General features: G+C 41.3%; 1 protein-coding gene across 2 annotated transcripts in view; it reads right to left on the bottom strand.

Annotated features, from left to right (window-relative positions):
* Nucleotides 1-17,384, bottom strand: part of LOC117518201 (polypyrimidine tract-binding protein 1-like) — a 131,854-nt gene that overhangs the window by 89,885 nt on the left and 24,585 nt on the right. Inside the window, exon 2 of one of the 2 annotated variants that reach the window (XM_034179261.1) lies at nt 10,622-10,655. In XM_034179261.1, coding sequence (XP_034035152.1) covers nt 10,622-10,655 — 34 coding nt within the window. The remainder of the gene's footprint in view (nt 1-10,621; nt 10,656-17,384) is intronic. The other variant, XM_034179262.1, reaches the window with a different exon arrangement.

Here is a 17,384-nt window from a genome sequence, read left to right as displayed (position 1 = left end):
ATGATCAAACTGACTTATTTCATTTAGTTATTTTTACTACCTAATATTCTTGGCATTTTTTTCCCACAAAGTTAAACAATATTGATTAAGGTGTGTGTGTCTGTGCGTGCATGTGTGTGACTGTGTGAGAAAGTGTCAGATACTTCATGCAGCCATATTCAATAAAATATTAATATAGACTACTTTGTGTGTTCAGCTGTATGTCTGTAAGTGTTGTGTTTATTTTTAATGATCTGTGTGAACTTGGTGATTCATGCAAACATCCTCACCTCCACGCACATCCTCGGCTCCAAAACCACTCTCACTGATAGGAGTTGGACCATATTCTTCTCTGGAGTTGGCCAGGGTGTGAAGCACCAGGTGGGTGTGAGAATACTCACGAGTTCCTAGCTGAGAGCAGCTACATTGGAGTTTACACTGGTAGATGAGAGGGCCACCTCCCTGTGCATGTGTACCGAGCAGTTTGGAGTATTCAGCCTTCCTGGAGTCCCTGAATGGAATTCTGCATGGGGCTCCAGTAAGGGACTCCACTATTCTGCTGGGGGACTTCAGCACACATGTGGGCAATGACGTAGAAACCTGGAGAGGAGTGATTGGGAGGAATGGACTTCCTGATCTAAACACGAATGGTTGTTTGTTATTTGACTTCTGTACTTGTCATGGACTGTCCATAACAAACACCATGTCAGAATATAAGGATGCTCATAAGTGTACATGGTACCAGAGCACCCAACAGCTTGGGACTCCGACAAGGACAGCTGCATTCCTCCCCTCTCCTCCTTTCTTTCCATCTCTGCTCCGACCTTCAATGTCCCAGCTTCACCAGACTGTGAATTCTTCAAATTAAGATTTGGATTAACCATGGAACTGATCAGCTGGTGTCTCAACCAGGGCTGTGAAATGAAAATTGTGAAATCCGAGGAAAATTCGAAGGGGGTCTCCCCCCCGAGGAACCGGGCTCTAGGGCCTTGTGGGGCCCCAGAAACCAAATTAAATTTTCATCTACTGATACATTTTCAACATCTCCTGGAAAACCAATCTCAAAATTAGTGCATATTTAAATGATCCTAGATTCAACCTTTCATTTGAACCGTCAATGATGATGTTGAAATAACAGAATATGATGTGGAAGTAGGACCTGGAATGATTTTCCTTTTAATTGTAAACCAAATTATGCATTAACTCAGAACAATTAAACTACATGAAATTTATGAAGACTGAAAAGACTGTTAAAGTATTTCAAAAACCACAGCTAAAGCTTGTGGAATATTTTAAAAATCATGGTAAAATATCAATAACACACCTTATAGTAAAAAGCCACTCATTCCTGTAAATCCACTCAAAGCCAGTCTTTTTTTCCCATGAAAAAAGTCCACATTAATAAAACTAATTTACATTGTTGTGTAAATTCATGTAGCCTAAATTCATTCAAAGCCACAAAGTCGTTTTTTTAATGAAAGTCTAGATTAATTAAAGAAAAAAGGCACATAATCTTTTCTGAAATCCTGTTTGAACAGCACAATGTTTATTTTCCAGAGAGAGAAAAAATTCTTACCAGTTCGCTTTTGCCGTTTATCTTTCAGGTGTGTTGATGAAGCCAGCAACAATTCCACGGATTCTTGTCCTTATCAGACTTTTCCAAACCGTCTTTCTCGCCATCTTCGCTCTGTCTGATGCTGCAAAATTCTTCTTTTAAAAACTTGAAAGTTCTAAGTTTGCGATGTCCACATGCTACGTTTAGCTAAGCTTCGCACAGGAGAAACACAATGTCGCCGCAGCAACCAACCAGTCCCTCTTTACGACAACTGTCGTAACAGCCAGGCTTTGAGTGGCATTTTATCTCCACGAATCCGAGGAAACTGATTTGTATCTGTAACACACAGATCAGCGTCCGCGGACTTATAAAACTTGCATGTCGTAAAAAAAAAAAAAAAAAAAAAAAAAAAAGAACGCTTTGTGATAAGCATTTTAAAAACTCAGTAATGAGCAGACAGACAGAGAGAAAAAAAGCAGCGAAGCAATTTTAATCAACCATCATCTTTATGGAGTTAAATCCATGCCAAAAATTTAAATGTATCTGTAGTTTTGTAATCTGAAAATAAAAAGATTGAAAAAATAAATTCTGAAACTGAAAATTCAATGTTTGTTCTTGAATTTTATAATCATTTAAAAAGTATTATCAAAATTAAAATAAGTGTAAGATATATATTTTTCAATTTAAATACATTTTTGATTCAGCTCTAGTTATTTTGATCAATTAATTTATTTTCATTCATATTTCTTTTTTTCACCTTCAGATCTTTTTTCACTTTCAGATCTTATTTTTCAGTTTCAAACTTTTGGCAACGGGAGGGCGTGGCTTTGATTGAGAGCAATCAGTCTGCTTTCAGGAAACGTGGGTTCTTTGATAGATAATGACGTAACACTTTCTCTCCACTGTGTTGTCTTGATACCTGTAAATAAAGTGATGCTAAAGATGTCTATTACAAGTCATTCTAGACCACTCTTGGTCATTTTTGATATTTAAAAACTGGAAAATGCAAAACTATAAAGTTTAACACCTATACCTAAAAAAAAAAAAAAAAGTGTCCCAAATGAACACAAGACCGTGAACGCAGCGCAACATCGCAGCCTGTAAAATGAGGCAGGTCGCTCATTTTACAGGCTGCAGCGGAGTGTTACGAGCTTTCTAAGTGACACACACAGAGACATGGATCAGCAGATCTGAAGGAAGCTTTAATATGGACACAACCAAGCAGACCGCCCGGAAATCCAAAGCCACCCGGAAGAGTGCTCCGGCAACCGGGGGGTGTGACGAAGCCTCACCGTTACAGGCCCGGCACTGTGGCACTCCGCCGCTATCAGAAATCCACCGAGCTGCTGATCCAAAAGCTGCCCTTCCAGCACCTGGTGAGAGAAATCGCTCAGGACTTCAAGACCAACCTCCGCTTTCAGAGCTCCGCTGTGATGCTCTGCAGGAGGCCAGTGAGGCTGACGTGGTCGGCAGCTTGTGGATCAGCAGCTCGGTGGATTTCTGGTAGCGGTGGATCTCTCTCAGCACCTCAGTGCCGGGCCTGTAACGGTGAGGCTTCGTCACACCCCCCGGTTGCCGGAGCACTCTTCGGGCGGGTTTGGATTTACAGGCAGTCTGCTTGGTTCTGGTCATATTAAGTTTATGCTCTGAAACTGCCGGACACTGTTACATCGTCATTAAATTCACTATCCGGTACAACATACAGATCCACTGAACCAACTGTTACACATCGATCACAATAAACAGCTTTATCTCGAGGGTTTAAAGCCTCATAATAAACTTTTATTCTCTCTATTTTCTTTCACGCACCAGCCGCGTAATAAATAAACGAGACGGGAGCAGAGTCATTATCTATCAAAGTAACAACGTTTCCTGAACGCAACATCATGTGAGGACCGATTGTTCTGCTGTCACTCACAATTCCACGCCCCTCTCAATCGAAGCCAATCGAACATCTGAAAGTGAAAAAAATAAATATGAATGAAAATTTGATCAATTAGAGCTGAATCAAAAATATATTTAAACTTGAAAAAAAATATATATTACACTTATTTTTATTTTAATAATACTTTTTAAATGATTATAAAATTCAAGAACAAACACTGAATTTTCAGTTTCAAAATTAATTTTTTTCAATCTTTTTTTATTTTCAGATTACAAAACCTTTGGCCTGGATTTAGCTCCATACAGCTTCATCACAGGCTACGTTTACATGCCGTTAATATTCGGGATAAGGTCAATATTCCGGTTTCTGACTCATTAGGAATAACCCGTTTCCATGCTAAAGCAGACAGAGTTACTCCTGTATACATGGTCATTGGTATCATTTGGAATATCCCATCTAAACAGTGACGCACGTCTTCCACCGGTGCTTGATTTGGTCTGGCGTTCGTGCAAATCCTGCTTCGCGTAACTTTTCAGCCACCTTCTTGTAAATGTCGTTATCTCAGTACTTTCTACCGTCAATAGAAGACATTATATTCATGTCTTTCACGATACTAATGAAGTACTCGGTTTCCTCCTCACTCCATAAGTGTGGTGCTGTGCTGCCACGTCTGGATTTCCCCATGCTTGTTTACATCTGCTTCTGTGGTGTCCGGTGGGCTGAGCGTGCCGCATACTAGTAGTCAGCGTACTCAAAAGACCAAGATTCCTTGCGCATAGGACATGCGCAGAACACAAAATAATGTTCCTTTCTATGGGAATATTCCGATATGCGTTTATATGACCTGATACTCAGGTTAGAAAAGGAGTAACCCAGGGGTCATATTCTGGTTTTTAAAAAACGGAATATGAGTATATTCGGATTTTTGTGGGTGTTTACATGGCTGTGCGCAACCAGGTTATTGCTAATATTCCGGTTATGAAAGGGTTATTGGCTGCATGTAAACATAGTCACTGACTCTGTGAAACAGAAAAGTGTGAAAAATTGATTCAGAAAGGTTTTCATCCAGGATTTCATCATTAAAAGAGCAAATTTACTCCTTTACTTCTTCCAGAATTATTTTTTTCATTTTCTTTTTATTGTTGTTGTTTATGCACCGATGACACCAGATCAATCAATCAATCAATCAATTTTTTTATATAGCGCCAAATCACAACAAACAGTTGCCCCAAGGCGCTTTATATTGTAAGGCAAGGCCATACAATAATTATGTAAAACCCCAACGGTCAAAACGACCCCCTGTGAGCAAGCACTTGGCTACAGTGGGAAGGAAAAACTCCCTTTTAACAGGAAGAAACCTCCAGCAGAACCAGGCTCAGGGAGGGGCAGTCTTCTGCTGGGACTGGTTGGGGCTGAGGGAGAGAACCAGGAAAAAGACATGCTGTGGAGGGGAGCAGAGATCGATCACTAATGATTAAATGCAGAGTGGTGCATACAGAGCAAAAAGAGAAAGAAACAGTGCATCATGGGAACCCCCAGCAGTCTACGTCTATAGCAGCATAACTAAGGGATGGTTCAGGGTCACCTGATCCAGCCCTAACTATAAGCTTTAGCAAAAAGGAAAGTTTTAAGCCTAATCTTAAAAGTAGAGAGGGTGTCTGTCTCCCTGATCTGAATTGGGAGCTGGTTCCACAGGAGAGGAGCCTGAAAGCTGAAGGCTCTGCCTCCCATTCTACTCTTACAAACCCTAGGAACTACAAGTAAGCCTGCAGTCTGAGAGCGAAGCGCTCTATTGGGGTGATATGGTACTACGAGGTCCCTAAGATAAGATGGGACCTGATTATTCAAAACCTTATAAGTAAGAAGAAGAATTTTAAATTCTATTCTAGAATTAACAGGAAGCCAATGAAGAGAGGCCAATATGGGTGAGATATGCTCTCTCCTTCTAGTCCCCGTCAGTACTCTAGCTGCAGCATTTTGAATTAACTGAAGGCTTTTTAGGGAACTTTTAGGACAACCTGATAATGAATTATAATAGTCCAGCCTAGAGGAAATAAATGCATGAATTAGTTTTTCAGCATCACTCTGAGACAAGACCTTTCTGATTTTAGAGATATTGCGTAAATGCAAAAAAGCAGTCCTACATATTTGTTTAATATGCGCTTTGAATGACATATCCTGATCAAAAATGACTCCAAGATTTACTAGAGGTCAGGGTAATGCCATCCAGAGTAAGGATCTGGTTAGACACCATGTTTCTAAGATTTGTGGGGCCAAGTACAATAACTTCAGTTTTATCTGAGTTTAAAAGCAGGAAATTAGAGGTCATCCATGTCTTTATGTCTGTAAGACAATCCTGCAGTTTATCTAATTGGTGTGTGTCCTCTGGCTTCATGGATAGATAAGGCTGGGTATCATCTGCGTAACAATGAAAATTTAAGCAATACCATCTAATAATACTGCCTAAGGGAAGCATGTATAAAGTGAATAAAATTGGTCCTAGCACAGAACCTTGTGGAACTCCATAGTTAACTTTAGTCTGTGAAGAAGATTCCCCATTTACATGAACAAATTGTAATCTATTAGACAAATATGATTCAAACCACCGCAGCGCAGTGCCTTTAATACCTATGGCATGCTCTAATCTCTGTAATAAAATTTTATGGTCAACAGTATCAAAAGCAGCACTGAGGTCTAACAGAACAAGCACAGAGATGAGTCCACTGTCCGAGGCCATAAGAAGATCATTTGTAACCTTCACTAATGCTGTTTCTGTACTATGATGAATTCTAAAACCTGACTGAAACTCTTCAAATAGACCATTCCTCTGCAGATGATCAGTTAGCTGTTTTACAACTACCCTTTCAAGAATTTTTGAGAGAAAAGGAAGGTTGGAGATTGGCCTATAATTAGCTAAGATAGCTGGGTCAAGTGATGGCTTTTTAAGTAATGGTTTAATTACTGCCACCTTAAAAGCCTGTGGTACATAGCCAACTAACAAAGATAGACTGATCATATTTAAGATCGAATCATTAAATAATGGTAGGGCTTCCTTGAGCAGCCTGGTAGGAATGGGGTCTAATAAACATGTTGATGGTTTGGATGAAGTAACTAATGAAAATAACTCAGACAGAACAATCGGAGAGAAAGAGTCTAACCAAATACCGGCATCACTGAAAGCAGCCAAAGATAACGATACGTCTTTGGGATGGTTATGAGTAATTTTTTCTCTAATAGTTACAATTTTGTTAGCAAAGAAAGTCATGAAGTCATTACTAGTTAAAGTTAATGGAATACTCAGCTCAATAGAGCTCTGACTCTGTCAGCCTGGCTACAGTGCTGAAAAGAAACCTGGGGTTGTTCTTATTTTCTTCAATTAGTGATGAGTAGAAAGACGTCCTAGCTTTACGGAGGGCTTTTTTATAGAGCAACAGATTCTTTTTCCAGGCTAAGTGAAGATCTTCTAAATTAGTGAGACACCATTTCCTCTCCAACTTACGGGTTATCTGCTTTAAGCTACGAGTTTGTGAGTTATACCACGGAGTCAGGCACTTCTGATTTAAAGCTCTCTTTTTAGAGGAGCTACAGCATCCAAAGTTGTCTTCAATGAGGATGTAAAACTATTGACGAGATACTCTATCTCACTTACAGAGTTTAGGTAGCTACTCTGCACTGTGTTGGTATATGGCATTAGAGAACATAAAGAAGGAATCATATCCTTAAACCTAGTTACAGCGCTTTCTGAAAGACTTCTAGTGTAATGAAACTTATTCCCCACTGCTGGGTAGTCCATCAGAGTAAATGTAAATGTTATTAAGAAATGATCAGACAGAAGGGAGTTTTCAGGGAATACTGTTAAGTCTTCTATTTCCATACCATAAGTCAGAACAAGATCTAAGATATGATTAAAGTGGTGGGTGGACTCATTTACTTTTTGAGCAAAGCCAATAGAGTCTAATAATAGATTAAATGCAGTGTTGAGGCTGTCATTCTCAGCATCTGTGTGGATGTTAAAATCGCCCACTATAATTATCTTATCTGAGCTAAGCACTAAGTCAGACAAAAGGTCTGAAAATTCACAGAGAAACTCAGTAACGACCAGGTCGACGATAGATAATAACAAATAAAACTGGTTTTTGGGACTTCCAATTTGGATGGACAAGACTAAGAGTCAAGCTTTCAAATGAATTAAAGCTCTGTCTGGGTTTTTGATTAATTAATAAGCTGGAATGGAAGATTGCTGCTAATCCTCCGCCCCGGCCCGTGCTACGAGCATTCTGACAGTTAGTGTGACTCGGGGGTGTTGACTCATTTAAACTAACATATTCATCCTGCTGTAACCAGGTTTCTGTAAGGCAGAATAAATCAATATGTTGATCAATTATTATATCATTTATCAACAGGGACATAGAAGAGAGAGACCTAATGTTTAATAGACCACATTTAACTGTTTTAGTCTGTGGTGCAGTTGAAGGTGCTATATTATTTTTTCTTTTTGAATTTTTATGCTTAAATAGATTTTTGCTGGTTATTGGTGGTCTGGGAGCAGGCACCATCTCTACGGGGATGGGGTAATGAGGGGATGGCAGGGGGAGAGAAGCTGCAGAGAGGTGTGTAAGACTACAACTCTGCTTCCTGGTCCCAACCCTGGATAGTCACGGTTTGGAGGATTTAAGAAAATTGGCCAGATTTCTAGAAATGAGAGCTGCTCCATCCAAAGTGGGATGGATGCCGTCTCTCCTAACAAGACCAGGTTTTCCCCAGAAGCTTTGCCAGTTATCTATGAAGCCCACCTCATTTTTTGGACACCACTCAGACAGCCAGCAATTCAAGGAGTACATGCGGCTAAACATGTCACTCCCGGTCTGATTGGGGAGGGGCCCAGAGAAAACTACAGACTCCGACATTGTTTTTGCAAAGTTACACACCGATTTAATGTTAATTTTAGTGACCTCCGATTGGCGTAACCGGGTGTCATTACTGCCGACGTGAATTACATTCTTACCAAATTTACGCTTAGCCTTAGCCAGCAGTTTCAAATTTCCTTCAATGTCGCCTGCTCTGGCCCCCGGAAGACAATTGACTATGGTTGCTGGTGTCGCTAACTTCACATTTCGCAAAACAGAGTCGCCAATAACCAGAGTTTGATCCTCGGCGGGTGTGTCGTCGAGTGGGGAAAAGCGGTTAGAGATGTGAACGGGTTGGCGGTGTACACGGGGCTTCTGTTTAGGGCTACGCTTCCTCCTCACAGTCACCCAGTCGGCCTGCTTTCCCGGCTGCTCTGGATCTGCCAGGGGGTAACTAACGGCGGCTAAGCTACCTTGGTCCGCACCGACTACAGGGGCCTGGCTAGCTGTAGAATTTTCCACGGTGCGGAGCCGAGTCTCCAATTCGCCCAGCCTGGCCTCCAAAGCTACGAATAAGCTACACTTATTACAAGTACCGTTACTGCTAAAGGAGGCCGAGGAATAACTAAACATTTCACACCCAGAGCAGAAAAGTGCGGGAGAGACAGGAGAAGCCGCCATGCTAAATCGGCTAAGAGCTAGTAGCTACGCTAAGCTAGCGGATTCCTAAAAACATGCAAAGTGAATAATGTGTAAATAATTTAGAGGTGATTCAGCAGAAGGAGTGCTTTAGTTAAGGCACGTAAAGATTACACTGGGAAACAAATCGTAATCTAGATAACTAGATCAATCTAACTGCGCAGATTAAACAGCTAACAGATACAGAAAAACACCGCTGTGCTCTGGAACAGGAAGTGATACAATACCGCAGTGAGAGCCAACCAGGGCCAACCAGCCAATTAGGTGAGAAGTCTCTTCAACATTGCGTGGAGGTCTGGGACAGTGCAGAAGGAGTGGCGAGCTGGGGTGGTGGTCCCCATATTTTAAAAAAGGAGACCAGAGTGTGTGTGCCACCTACAGGGGCATCACACTACTCAGCCTCCCTAGTAAAGTCTACTACTGGTTGTTGGAAAAGAGGGTTGTGCCGACAGTTGAATTATTTGTGACAGTTCTAATTCTATTGCTCAAGAAACAGGAAGTGTTCTGTGACCATGGCTAACATTGTACAAGCCCCAGCCACATGGTGAAAGAGCTACTATCAGTTTGTGTTCATTTTTGTCAGACAAAAGTCATTTTCACATCTGCAAAATGATTTCTTTGTAATCTGATCTCAAAGTTTCATACAAGGTTTTGTGCATGTTCAAAACTTTGAGCGGAGATGAGGTGGACCTTCAACACTGCCTTCACCTTTGTTTGCTGGTTTAAGCTCTACAAACAGAGCTTTTGCAGGACAGAGGGTGCAATCTTGGAAGTATTAATGTTACAATGTCAAAATAAAGGTTTTGAAAATGAATCCCCAAAATTTTCATAATAAAGGATGCACACCATCATGCCATACGCAAGCCACATCCGAAAGCTGAGGTCGATCTGACAGAGATATGCGAGCCACATACACACACCTACACACAAACATTTCTTGCTTTACAGATAGTTGCTGCATTGTGCCTGCAAGGTTTTTGTATTTTTTGTCTACATTAAGGTGATTTTATGTAGCCAGCCCAGTACCACTCATCACAACTAAATTGAAAAATTTACAGCCAACCCATGTGATTGGTATCGTCATCAGCACTCAAGGCTGACTGGTAATGGAATTGACAGCATAAAACCTGATCGGAGCATCCCTACTAAGATATAGTCTATGTGGTTAATATGGAAAAAACTGACTGTGCACATCACATCGACTATTTTTTTTTTTCTGGCGCTGCACCAGACATCAGCTGACAAGGAATACATTTAATACATGACCCAAGGATAGGACAAAACAGACAGGTGATTTATTCTTTATCTGTGAGGAAGTCGGACATTTTTATTGAAACTGCCAGTCCAACAAACATAATATTGGGCTGAGTTTCTGGAAATGGCGACCTGCACTTCAAGCAGAATTTTGCGTGAAACAGCCATGGCGTTCAGACACGCGAATATGGTACAACCACACATACACATGAGTTCTGTCATTACTTTGACAGCATCTTCAAAAACAGGTGGTTTTACTGCTGATGTTTTTAACAGCAGATTTTTAATGATTTAAGCCAAAGGCATTTTTTAGATGCCACAGAATACTGTTTTAGCACCTACATGCAAGCAGGCAGCCGGATGCAGGGTAAGCGTGTGGGTGATGAAAAGGAAGCAGCTTACCTTTGTGCCAGCTGTGATATCGTGGTGGACACTGCTGTGAAAAAAATAAATAAAAATCAAAGATTAATAAAGACTGAGGCTAAAGCTGAGAGGATTCCTGAAGCGTTTGTTACCCCTCTGAATTCAAATTACTAACTATTATTTATTCAGACCTTTGTCTGGCAATGTGACCAAGCATGAATTTACATATGGCCCTTGGTTCCAAAGAACGTATTGTTAAAAAAAAATAAATAAATAAAAACATGCTAAGAAAATCATATAACGGTACTTTCATCTTAAAAGGTTGCACGTATAAGTAGATGTATATAAAATCTCTGGAAGCTACACAGCACCAACTGCAAAAAGGTCAAGACTGTACCACAAAATAACAACATAAAGACAATTTTAATTTATACAGCACCAAATCACAACAAAGGTGCCTCAAGGCGCTTCACACGAGTAAGGTCAAACCATACCAACCTCTACGGCAAGAACACAGGTGACAGAGGTAAGGAAAAACTCCCTATGACGTTGTTGAGGAAGAAACCTCAAGCAGACCAGACTCAGAGGGGTGACCCACTGCTTAGACCATGCTAACACTTGTAAGGTTTTGCAAAGTTTTACAGTGCCGAAGAAACAGAAAACAGGAAATCAAACAACATAATAACATGAAGTAGATGAGAAGTCAGTAGGCCTGTTCCCGCGACAGAGTCACTTTCAAACGCAGACAGCAGCATGCAGCACCTACTTCAGTCCTTGTATCTCACAATCACTCCGGCCCCCTGTGGTTTGGCTCCCTCAATCAGGTAATCCTATGTGACTTCGTCCGTGCCTCGGACAGAGAAAAACATCACGACAGTGAATAAGACCATCACAGCACAGCATACATATACAAATTATAATTTCTGCATAAACATATAAGAAATTTGACCTTTAAAAAAATACAAGCAATATGGGCCTATGATTCACTCACAGTTCAGGGCTCTCTCAAAGCAACCGAATAATGCCACCATCATGCTACAATCTCACCGTGCCAATTTTCAATTAGGGTGTTCCCTGTTTTCCTGGGTAAATTTGTTTAAATTTACTGAAATTCATGGGTTTGCAACCACGCAGCATCATTATTTTCCTGTGACATCTCATGAAGTGGGGTCATCTCATGATGCTGCAAAGACCCCATCTCTCTAACCTCAGACCTGCCCACAAGACATCACGCGACAGCAAGAATGATTTTTTTTTTTACCAAGTGTAACGGTGTGTCCCGCTCATAATGGCCGACAGCAGAATGCTGAAGAGACAAAGAATGTGTGGTGAATGCTGACATGAAAAAAGGGACTGCTGTGACTTAACTTTTAAAATAAGTCATGTTTTTTTCTTGTTGGCGGCAGGACAAGCAGCACGGAACTGAAAAACACATCCAGAGCAGGCAAACACCAACTGACTTTTTTAAAAACACCTCCACTCTACATTTATTCACAAGCAATTTTCACAATAAGAAATTAAAGAATTTCCAGATGTTGTCTTGAAAAAGAAGCCTGTCTTACGTGGACAACAGTTTTCAGCTGTCACAACAGGTCAGATTAAAAGACTTCATATTTACTCACTGTGGAAAGTTGTAGCTTCTGCAGCTACATTAGCCACATTTACATGGACACTTTATTTCTGATCTGATTGAATTCTATCCGATTGGTGGATCAGATTGTCCTGTTTACATGAACGTGCCCTAAAGTGATCCACTTGCTGTGCGTGTTTACATGCACCATGATTACGATCTGATTCAGTCAGTCGAGCAATCCCATAATGCTTTGCATTGTGACGTCTGCCGCTTGTGACATACGCAAATGAGTTGTACCCAGAAGCCGCCCGTATAAATAATGGATTTGTTTTCTGGAGTCATCAAGATTACTGTTATTCTTTGTGCATTTCTTTTGAAACTGCAACATCAGAGGAACATGCTTCTTCTTCAGGACTTGTTCAGAAAGAGATGAGCATGGCGGAATGTGTTTTTACGTGATGTAGCACAGAGCACGGTTACATCATGTACATGTTTTATAAAACTGTAATGAAAAGGCCGACAGATTAAACAGCTGATTTACGAGCCAAATGAAAATGAAGCCTTGGAGATCAGACAGAGCTTTGAGGAAAAGCATCATATCCCTCAAATAAGTGACGGGACACACAGACACATGCAGGTAGGTTATTTCTGAACGTCTATCGTCTTCATTGACCCACAACCAATAACACCACAGCTACCACTTTTATGACTTCTGCTAACTTTTTTCTGTGGCTTTTAGGTAGAGTCCACTATGAAATCTCACAAAACTTATTTTAAACAATGAACTTTTTAAAAATATGATAAAGCACAGTGAACAATTTTATAGACTATTAGCAGAACCATAAAATCTGATCTCACTGGGAGAGGAAGCCAGTGAAGAGACGCCAAAATGGGTGTAATGTGGCCAAACTTTCTGCTTCGTGCCAAAAGTCTGGTTGCAGCATTTTGAACCAATTGGAGAGCCCTAATGCTGGACTGTGGTAAACCAAAAAATAGAACATTGCAGTAGTCCAATCTAGAAGAGATAAACGCATGGATCAGGGTCTCAGCATCAGCCATAGACAGGATGGGACGAATCTTCACTATATTCTAAGGTGGAAGAAAGCAGTCCTCGTAATATCTCTAATGTGGAGGTCAAAGGACAATGTGGCAGCATAGCAGTGAAAGGTAATTCCAAAATTCTGCAATATGTGCCCAAGGGGTGCCACAAAAGAGAAAATCAGGGGGCCTAAGACAGACCCCTGTGGAACCCCAAATTTCATGTCACTAAGGTTAGATTTCAGATGACTAACTTATTAAGTTTACAGTCTCTTTGCTGTATTTCCTGTAATGAGAAACTGATCAGAGTACCTGTTGCTTCATGTTTGGAAAATGACCCTTCAGTAGACAGTCTTGTGGACAGCTTAAACTCAGCACTCAAGACCACTGAAGATGATTGCACTACCTACATTAAAATTACCCACCCCCCACAACACACTCACGTTGGTTCAATGATAACTTACAGCGGGGCCAAAAAGTATTTAGTCAGCCCCTGATTGTGCAAGTTCTCTTACTTAGAGAGGTCTGTAATTTTCATCATAGGTTACACTTCAACTGTGAGAGACAAAATGAGAGAAGAAAAGAGAAAAAAAAAAAAAAAAAAAAAAATCAAGGAAATCACATTGTCGGATTTTTCAAGATTTTATTTGTAAATTATGCTGGAAAATAAGTATTTGGTCAATACCAAACGTTCAACTCAATACTTTGTAACATAATCTTTGTTGGCAATGACAGAGGTAAAATGTTTCCTGTAAGTCTTCACCAGGTTTGCACACACTGTGGCTGGTATTTTGGTCCATTCCTCCATGCAGATCTCCTCTAGAGCAGTGATGTTTTGGGGCTGTCGCTGGGCAACACGGACTTTCAACTCCCTCAAAAAATTTTCTATGGGGTTGAGGTCTGTAGACTGGCTTGGCCACTCCAGGACCTTGAAATGGTCTTTACCGAGCCACTCGTTGCCTGAGCGGTGTGTTTGGGGTCATTGTCATGCTGGAAGACCCAGCCACGTTGCAATCCTCTCACAGATGGAAGGAGGTTTTGGCTTAAAATCTCACGATACATGGTCACGTTCATTCTTCCCTTGACACAGATCAGTCGTCCTGTCCCCTTTGCAGAAAAACAGCCCCAAAGCATGATGTTTCCACCCCCATGCTTCACAGTAGATATGGTGTTCTTGGAATGCAACTCAGCATTCTTCTTCCTACAAACATGACTAGTTGAGTTTTTACCAAAATGTTCTATTTTGGTTTCATCTGACCACATGATATTCTCCCAATCCTCTTCTGGATCATCCATATGCTCTCTGGCAAACTTCAGACAGGCCTGGACACGTACTGGCTTAAGCAGGGGGACACGCCTGGCACTGCAGGATTTGAGTCTCTCTCTGCGTAGTGTGTAGCCTTTGTTACTTTGGTCCCAGCTCTCTGGTCATTCATCAGTTCCCTCCGTGTAGTTCTGGGATTTTTGTTCACCGTTCTCATGATCAGTTTGACCCCATGGGATGACATCTTGCGTGGAGCGACCAGATTGAGGGAGATTATCAATGGTCTTGTATGTCTTCCATTTTCTTACAATTGCTCCCACAGTTGATTTATTCTCACCAACCTGCTTGACTATTGTAGATTCACTCTTCCCAGCCTGGTGCAGGTCTACAATTTTCTTCCTGGTGTCCTTCAACAGCTCTTTGGTCTTGGCCATGGTTGAGTTTGGAGTCTGACTGTTTGAAGCAGTGGACAGGTGTCTTTTATACAAATAAGTTCCAAAAGGTGCCATTAATACAGGTAACAGGTGGAGGACAGAAGAGCTTCTTAAAGAAGCTACAGGTCTGTGAGAGCCAGAAATCTTGCTCGTTTGTGGGTGACCAAATACTTATTTTCCACCATAATTTATAAATAAATTATTTAAAAATCCTACAATGTGATTTCCTAGTTTTTGTTTTTCCTCATTTTGTCTCTCATAGTTAAAGTGTACCTATGATGAAAATTACAGACCTCTCATCTTTCTAAGTAAGAGAACTTGCACAATCAGCGACTGACTAAATACTTTTTTACCCCACTGTACATGACCTCATGTATAAGGCTAGAGGTCTCGAGCAAAAATGGCCTCATACAAAATTAGAAGTATTCCACCTAGTGTGGCATGATGCTATTCTAGACTATAAGCATGCATTACTGGGTGCAAAGCAGACCTATTACTCTCATTTGATCAACAAAAACAACACTTGGCAACACGGTGGCAACACTTATCTGCGGATAACCACTTGAAAGTTGCTCTTCATTTACAGCCCAAGATTTCTAACATTACTTCGAAAAGAAAGTAGATGATATTAGGTTAAATATATCCCAGCATGCCTGAGTCTGGCCACTATCAATCAATCAATCAATTTTTTTATATAGCGCCAAATCACAACAAACAGTTGCCCCAAGGCGCTTTATATTGTAAGGCAAGGCCATACAATAATTATGTAAAACCCCAACGGTCAAAACGACCCCCTGTGAGCAAGCACTTGGCTACAGTGGGAAGGAAAAACTCCCTTCTGCTGGGACTGGTTGGGGCTGAGGGAGAGAACCAGGAAAAAGACATGCTGTGGAGGGAAGCAGAGATCGATCACTAATGATTAAATGCAGAGTGGTGCATACAGAGCAAAAAGAGAAAAAAACAGTGCATCATGGGAACCCCCCAGCAGTCTACATCTATAGCAGCATAACTAAGGGATGGTTCAGGGTCACCTGATCCAGCCCTAACTATAAGCTTTAGCAAAAAGGAAAGTTTTAAGCCTAATCTTAAAAGTAGAGAGGGTGTCTGTCTCCCTGATCTGAATTGGGAGCTGGTTCCACAGGAGAGGAGCCTGAAAGCTGAAGGCTCTGCCTCCCATTCTACTCTTACAAACCCTAGGAACTACAAGTAAGCCTGCAGTCTGAGAGCGAAGCGCTCTATTGGGGTGATATGGTACTACGAGGTCCCTAAGATAAGATGGGACCTGATTATTCAAAACCTTATAAGTAAGAAGAAGAATTTTAAATTATATTCTAGAATTAACAGGAAGCCAATGAAGAGAGGCCAATATGGGTGAGATATGCTCTCTCCTTCTAGTCCCCGTCAGTACTCTAGCTGCAGCATTTTGAATTAACTGAAGGCTTTTTAGGGAACTTTTAGGACAACCTGATAATAATGAATTACAATAGTCCAGCCTAGAGGAAATAAATGCATGAATTAGTTTTTCAGCATCACTCTGAGACAAGACCTTTCTGATTTTAGAGATATTGCATAAATGCAAAAAAGCAGTCCTACATATTTGTTTAATATGCGCTTTGAATGACATATCCTGATCAAAAATGACTCCAAGATTTCTCACAGTATTACTAGAGGTCAGGGTAATGCCATCCAGAGTAAGGATCTGGTTAGACACCATGTTTCTAAGATTTGTGGGGCCAAGTACAATAACTTCAGTTTTATCTGAGGTTAAAAGCAGGAAATTAGAGGTAATCCATGTCTTTATGTCTGTAAGACATAAAGACTACATCTTGTTATTGAGGTGGGTGCCATCACTGATACATCACCTACATTTATCAGATTTGATATTATTTCATTGGGTGTTCTGACGAAACTTCTAACATCTACTAAAAGCACACCCTATCTTTCGACCCCATACCAACGCCCTGTGGCCCACTCTTGGACCGACTGTGCTGGAATGAATTAATCTATCACCAACCTCTGGATGTTTCTAAATGCTTTAAATCTGCAGTTATTAAATATATTACTTAAGAAACCCAATCTTGAGCCTAGTCTACTGAAAAATTATAGGCCAATATCAAGGCTATCATTTTGTTCTAAAAGAGCCACCGGGCAGCATTGCAAATCAACAGGGGAGCGGCCTGACGGTGCCAGAACACCCCCCCCCCCCCGACAACATCCCTCCCCACAGAGGCACAGGGAGCAGCCCCATACCATGGGAAGCACACAGGGCAGCGGTATAGGCCCACCAATGTATGGGAGCCCCAGAACCACACCACCAGGGCCACGGCCCCCGAAGGCGGGAGCGAGCACGGCAAGGACAGGGGGTGAAGGAGCCACTGCAACCGAATCCAAAGCACAAGGTAGGGACCACCGAGCCATACGAGGGCGGGGCCCGGCCTCCAGACAAGAGGCGAGGCCCAACCCCGGGGCCAGGAAGCGCACACGGCACGACAG

Source organism: Thalassophryne amazonica, chromosome 10 (assembly GCF_902500255.1).
Source record: "Thalassophryne amazonica chromosome 10, fThaAma1.1, whole genome shotgun sequence".
Classification (NCBI taxonomy): domain Eukaryota; kingdom Metazoa; phylum Chordata; class Actinopteri; order Batrachoidiformes; family Batrachoididae; genus Thalassophryne; species Thalassophryne amazonica.
Note: the sequence above shows the minus strand (reverse complement) of the source record. Positions and strands in the feature narration are given on the sequence as shown.